This window comes from Sinocyclocheilus anshuiensis, unplaced genomic scaffold (genome assembly GCF_001515605.1).
Source record: "Sinocyclocheilus anshuiensis isolate Anshui unplaced genomic scaffold, SAMN03320099.WGS_v1.1 scaffold2322, whole genome shotgun sequence".
Taxonomy (NCBI): Eukaryota; Metazoa; Chordata; class Actinopteri; order Cypriniformes; family Cyprinidae; genus Sinocyclocheilus; species Sinocyclocheilus anshuiensis.
The window spans coordinates 44,832-51,987 of record NW_015556110.1 but is presented as its reverse complement, the minus strand read 5'-3'; the positions used below and the strand labels follow the sequence as shown (position 1 = coordinate 51,987).

At 38.6% G+C, this 7,156-nt stretch overlaps 1 protein-coding gene across 1 annotated transcript in view; it reads right to left on the bottom strand.

Annotated features, from left to right (window-relative positions):
- Positions 1 to 7,156, bottom strand: part of LOC107676268 (sodium/potassium-transporting ATPase subunit beta-1-interacting protein 2-like) — a 61,502-nt gene that overhangs the window by 10,920 nt on the left and 43,426 nt on the right. The window contains exon 2 of the mRNA XM_016470795.1: positions 2,016 to 2,076. Within this exon, the coding sequence (XP_016326281.1) occupies positions 2,016 to 2,076 (61 nt within the window). The remainder of the gene's footprint in view (positions 1 to 2,015; positions 2,077 to 7,156) is intronic.

The window sequence follows — 7,156 nt, the reverse complement described above, 5'->3', positions numbered from 1 at the left end:
TAAAAATTAAGTGTTTTCTACATTGATAATAATAAATGTTACTTAGGCACTAAATATTAGAATGATTTCTGAAGGCACCGAAGACTGGAGTAATAGCTGCTGAAAAATGAATAATGCACTGGTAATTTTCGGCCAAAACATTATCCATTAATTTCAGGAACATTTCCATTAACCGTAATATACAAAATTCTAAATACATTTAAAACACCTATATAGAAATAAATACGCATATACGCACATATATTCTGCATTAATAGACTGTCACGCTACACTAGATGTATTCTGCCAGAGGGCTCCCTCTCCGTGATCTTAACATGTAGTGAAGGCACTCAGTTTAATGAGAGGTTGACCCTCCAAATACGGCCATGCTTAATTACATTCAGAGTGAAGTTTAATGATTCTGATTACTCGGATTATGAACTGATAAAATGCAATGAAAATACTGGACAAAGAAGGGGGGATGCCTAACAAATAAACAGCCACACAAACACGCACTTTTACATGCATCTCTCTGTCTGTCTGTTTTAGTTGCTCGGTGATGAGAGAATGATGAGAACAGGGAAAGTAAAGCTTGACTCTGCAAGAGAACAACAGTATTGATCTTGTATGCCAGTGTTAGGCTGCATTTCATTTGTTATTGTAGCTATTCCTCAAAAGACTCTCCTAAGAAAACGTTACAAGCATCTCAGGGCAAAACACATTAAACGAATAGTCATGATCCGCATGAGTTTCCGTTTTCCGTAGAACACAAATGGGGAAATGTTGAACAATATAGTGCCCACAGTTTTCAATGTAATGAAAGTGAAACAACAAAAAAGCACCATAAAAATGAACTCCATATGAAATTCTATGATAGTACATGACAAGAGTTTTCATTTTGGGTGAACTGTTCCTTAAAATATAAGGAATATTATAAATCAGGCCAACTTCTATCCTCATTATTATTATCTAATCTTTCGTCAGGACAGAAAGGTGACTAAAGCGAATGGCCCATGTGTCTCAGCGTGGCAGTGGTGGTAAGTGTGATCGTATGAGCATTACAAATGGAACCGTTTTCTCCTTGCTTTAAAACACTAGGCCACAGGCTGGTCGTTTGGGATCAATAAAAGCAATCTTTTAGATCCTGCAACATCTAAATTCAAATGTTTACTGGGGCATTCAAACTAGGCTAAAGATCTGCCACCAAGATGTGGGGACTCTCCATAGGCGTAATGTTTTTTCTACTGTACAGACCATATTTTCTATCGCCCTACACCAACCCTACACCTTAACCTACCCCTTACAGGAAACTTTCTGCATCACACACACACACACACACACACACACACACACACACAATTACAGACATGTAAATATATTATTTTTTATTAATATATAAATTACATTTAAATTTTTTCCATATATATAGGATAATAAATATATTTGTAATATTATAAATATATAATATTTATACAGTGGTGGCCAAAATTATTAGAACACTAGTATTTTCACCAGCTAAAAATGGGTTTAAGTCAGTTATTTCTATCTTTTGCTGTAGTGTGTCAGTTGGAAATATCAGTTTACATTTCCAAACATTCATTTTGCCCTTAATTTAATAATTCAGTGAGATTTTTGTCTGATAACAGCCAGTGCTCCACACAGAGATTTGATCTCATCATCATCCAGTCTGTCTGGAATGACATGAAGAAACAGAACAAACTGAGACAGACTAAATCCAGAAGAACTGTGGCAACGTCTCCAAGATGCTTCAAGAAACAATCAATGGCAAAATGAATGTTTGGAAATATAAACTGATATTTCCTCCTGACACACTACAGTAAAAGATAGAAATAACTTATAACCATTTTTTAGCTGGGGAAAATGCTGTACTAGTGTTCTAATAATTTTGGCCGCCACTGTATATGTAAATCATATATTTAGATCTGATATGATAAATGTAATTTTAGATCATTTTAGATTTAATACATATCTTATAAGCAGGCATTATATTGATTGAGTTATGAAGATATACTCACAGCTGTCCTCCTCTTCTGAAATGAGCTTCACAACATAACAGGCATAGATGAACCCAGCAAGCTGTGAAGAGAACAGAAAACAACATTGATTAGAACAATCAACTGTACTAATCAATTTGCCTATATTAAGGTTAAGTGTAGTGCAGCAAATAGAATTGAAAAAATAATGTTTCCCAGACAGGTTTCACAATCATTCCTAGCAACCTTTTGCAATGCCTGCGGTTGAACATTGATGTTAGACCAAGAAAAAGAATGCAAGAAAACTATGGGGCGGAATGGCTATTTTCAAGCGTAAGTGGCACAAAAAAGTTGTAGCTAATGGTAAAAGTCGACTTTGTTGACCTAAAAATAAACCTTTGTAACATATACACATTTCATATGGTTTTCGCTCAAAAGAAAGAAAATTATTGAAGAATCCTCATCCAATAAAATGCTCTGATTTTGCTTTGATAAAAAACAATCTTCCTCTTTCAACAGAAAATACATCAACAGATGCAATAAAACTGTCAACTCATTTCATGTGGTCATTATATCAGAATAAGCAAACAAACCATCATTGAAAACCATTAGTGGTTCATTCGGTTAATTAGAGATAAAAAAGAGCATACTTTTAACAGTAGAGAAAACATGCTCATATGTTTTGCTCAAATGAGAGAGAATCTGAAATAAAAACAGGAGAGAATGAAGAGGTCAAAGATAGAGGGAGGTAGGCTTATTTTCATTGAGGAAACAGGTGTTGTAGGGTTGAGAGCTTTACATCAAACTGAGACACCGCCACAGAAAATGGGTCTTTAGAGCAATGAGGACAGAGCGAAGCAGAAATGTTGGAGCCTCATCCTCTCTGCCGCTCCAAAACACAGCACTTCTGAATCATAGAACCACACGGATGCACAAAGCTCAGATTTTCCTGGCTCTGAATCACTCATCAGCATCCGTGTTTAAAGAAAAAGACGCTCGGTGGCGGGCTTGGGACTTCAACCGTGATTAAGAAGGATGAATGTGAAACGATGATGAAAAGATCGCAGCAGAATATTGAGTACTGTAAACACATTTAATGGACAAACAAAAGACTTCGATCTCTCGGAGCAGACTCTTTAAAATGCTCAGGGAGCACAGCTGGGCTTTTTATAAACCCTCTTCATCAGAAAGCCGTGTAGTTGTGTGTTACACCGGTGATTTTATAGAACCGGACTGATTGGACGTCTCTGATCGAATCAAGACAAATGATAGAGTGGGACAGCTTGAACTCCTGTTGTCTGCACTACCAAAATAAGGTCTACAGGACCATTGTTGGGGGAAACACTGCACAAATAAAACCCGGGTTATGTAATCAGCCGAGTTTTTTTTTTTTTTTTTTTCCCCAAATAATGAGTATGGTTATGTATAATGGATATTTACATACAGCATATATATTATTTATAGAGAATAATTATTTAAATATTAATATAATATAATATAATATAATATAATTAATTTTATATTATTTATAAAAAATACTGAATTAATATATAATGATTAAAAATATATATTAAATGACTGAATTTGAACATTGCATCAAAGCAGCAGTGAATTTGTTCTGTCTTGGAGATTTTAGGCTGGAGGTTGCATTTTTTTGATAAAAAATATAGTAAAAACAGTACTACTATGAAATAGTTTTACAATTCAAATAACTGTTTTGTATTTTAATATATTTTAAAATGCAACTATTCCTGTGAATTTTCATCAGCCAATATTCAGTCACATGATCCTTCAGAAATCATTCTACACTGTAATAATTTCACCAATTTTAACTTTTCAACAGTCATCTGAACCAAAATTACATTAAATTGACTTAAAAAAATCAAGTTGAATTTCATATAACTTATAAAAAAGTTGAAATTGTTTAATGTACTGTGATGATTTAAAGTAATATAAAAACATACAACTTTTTACAGTGCAATATGCTGATTTGATGCTCAAGAAACATTTATTATTATTAACGTTGAAAACAGTATTTTTGTGGAAACAATGATAAATTTTTTTCAGGATACTTTGATCAAAATAACAGTATTTATTTAAAATACATTGTTTTGTAAAATTGTTTTTACTGCCACTTTTGATAAATTTAATGCATCCTTACTGTATAAAAATATTTCTTTCTTTTTTTTACATTTTGAATGGTAACATACGTCGGATGGATTAACCCTTAAAAAAATCACTTTGAATGTAAAATTTATTTGTAAACCAATCAAAGCACTTCCATTAAGAACAAATAGACACCTGGATAGAAAAAGTAACACAAAATAACTTAAGCAATGCAATTAGTCACCTTTAATGAGTAACTCAATACTACAACACATTATTTTTAAAAGTAACATTCCCCAACACTGTGCCACAGTTGTGCTGAGAGCAAATGTACTTTGACATACTGCTAAAAAAGGCCACCCAGACTTGAGATTATAATTAAGAGGCTGAGCGCCATTTGCTATTCTATGAGATACAAACTCGTGTCCCCTCAGGGAATGCTCTAGAATGCGGCCATGTTTACAAGACTGTTTATGTATCACCATTTCTTATCATTTGAGCAGTTCATTTAACTAAATGAACAGAACAAACAGTCCAGGACTGCATTCCCAGTCCAATCCCTCCGGATAATCACAGTACGGTGGTAAACGGGAGGAAAAGCAGATTTAGGATTCCGAGAATACCTCAAGGTCTTGCTCTCATTTACACGGAATAATGTACCACTCCCTCCTCCTTCCCAGTGGCGGTGGAGAGCATGGGAGAGCATGACTCGCACACATGCAATCCAAATCTAGACAGGGTCATTTACATAATATCGCACAGCTATGTGAAGGACGAGGGCCCAATGTGGTGTCACCTCGGCTCAGCACATTGGGCCAGACAGTATTTTGGTTCCCGGTTCCTTGGATACAGCACCCAGCGTGGATGAGGAGACAATGGAGGCGGCCAGCAGCTAGCATCTGTGTGTTTGTGCGAGGAAAGGGGCGGATCAGGGTTCAACACACACAATACAGGCTGCTCTTTTGATTACCTCTATCATCTGCCCATTGTGTTTGCAAAATATGTAAACCAAATTAGCAGGATGTAAATACAGTCTGCGCTAACTGTGTGATGAAGAGCGGTGAAAAAAGACTTGCAAACTGTTTGCCCCAAACAACAAATATTTATATTTATATTTTTCTGGCCAAAATATATTTCAAATTTAGGTTGAATATATGTTGTATACCTTCACCACTGGCTGGGGGGCCACGTACAACGGGCACGCAGTGTCGGGGGTATGGACGGGCCCCCAACTGCACTGGCATATAAATTGCCTAGAGTTGTTAACAGTGCACCTTGCCTTGAACCGTCTCAAAGGGTGCTTACGTGGCAAGCACGTGCTGGTCCGAACGGACAACACAGCGACCGTCGAGTACATCAACCGACAAGGTGGTCTCAGCTGTTTTGGAGACGTTTCGGAGCCGCTCAGGTAGACCTGTTTACCTCACCAGAAACCTCTCACTGCCAATTGTTCTACTCCCTGACCGAGGGAACACTCGGCACGGACGCACTGGCACACAGCTGGCCGCGGGGCCTGCGCAAGTATACGTTTCCCCCAGTGAGCCTTCTCGCACAGACGCTGTGCAAGGTCAGGGAGGACGAGGAGCAGGTCCTGCTTGTGGCGCCGTATTGGCCCACTCGGACCTGGTTCCCCGAACAAATACTCCTCACGACAGCCTCTCCCTGGCAGATTCCTCTGAGGAGAAGGGAAGTCGGTAGGGAAGCATGATCTGGTCATCAGGTTCCTTAGAGGGGTGAGAAGGTTAAATCCTCCCCGGCCCTCCACTATACCCTCTTGGGACCTGTCTCTAGTGCTCGAAGCACTACAGCAGGGCCCTTTTGAGCCTTTGCAGTCAGTCGAGCTAAAGTTTCTTTCAATGAAAACTCTGCTTCTGCTTACACTGGCCTCCATCAAGAGTGTAGGGGACCTATGTGCCCAAAGTTCCCACTACTCCCTTCAGGGATCAGGTGGTGAGCTTGCAAGCGCTGCCCCCGGAAGAGGCAGACCTGCCAGGCCCTCTCTCGCTGAATCCTTGAGAACCGGTAGAGGGCTGGGTTCCATATGTAGAGACCTAAGTGGTTCCAATATGTGTAACTCGGAGTGACCGACTGAAAGTCGTCACGGCTGCTGTACCACCGCTGAGCGGCTGGGTCACTGGCTCGACTCCTCAGCGAAAACCTGGTATGCGTTGCACCGGCTGCCATATAAATGTAACATTTTTCTTAAATATACACATGAGTAGGTGAGTATTTATATTAGCGCTATATTATCGCGATTAATCACATCCAAAATAGACGTTTTTGTTTACATAATATATGTGTGTGTACTGTGTATATTTACTATGTATATATAAATACACACACATGTATATATTTAAGAAAAATATGTTTTTTATTTATTAAATATATTTATATATGATATAATTTATATGAATATAAATATATGCATGTAAATACATTTAATACAAACTAAATGGAAATGAAATAATATATTTAAGTTTTGAAATTTTGTTGTATGCATTTGTCATTTTTATTTAAATCTCTTTATCTTTTTAAAGTGTATAGGTCGACGAAAGTCCACTGAAGGAGAGCGTAGTGAGAACCCAAGTGCAGTTTTATTCAAACAAGGTGAAATCCAAATAAGATACATAGACTTGATTTGACTAGGCATGAAACCGACTAGACTCACCGACAGCAGGTTACAACATCAAAGCTAGACCCAATAAAAAGGTAACATGAGGGCTATTTATACCAAACAAGGAGCGTCACATGACATGAACAAACCAATGGGAAACAAGACACATGACTAAGACAACCAATCAAAACATGACACAATGAACAAGAGAACCGGAGCAGGCAGAGCGGGGGGCCATGGCGGAGCAGGCGGCCATGGCGGTGCAGGCAGAGCAGGGTGGCCGGGTGGTGTCGGCAGAGCAGGAGGCCATGGCGGAGCAGAGACATGGACAGACCACTTGACTGTGACCGAACAAGCAGAGAGTTCTTGAATGGCCTCCTTGGCCGTGAAAGGACACACAGTGAGTTCATGAACGGCCTCCATGGCCGTGGCAGGACAGACAGTGAGTTCATGGACGGCCTCC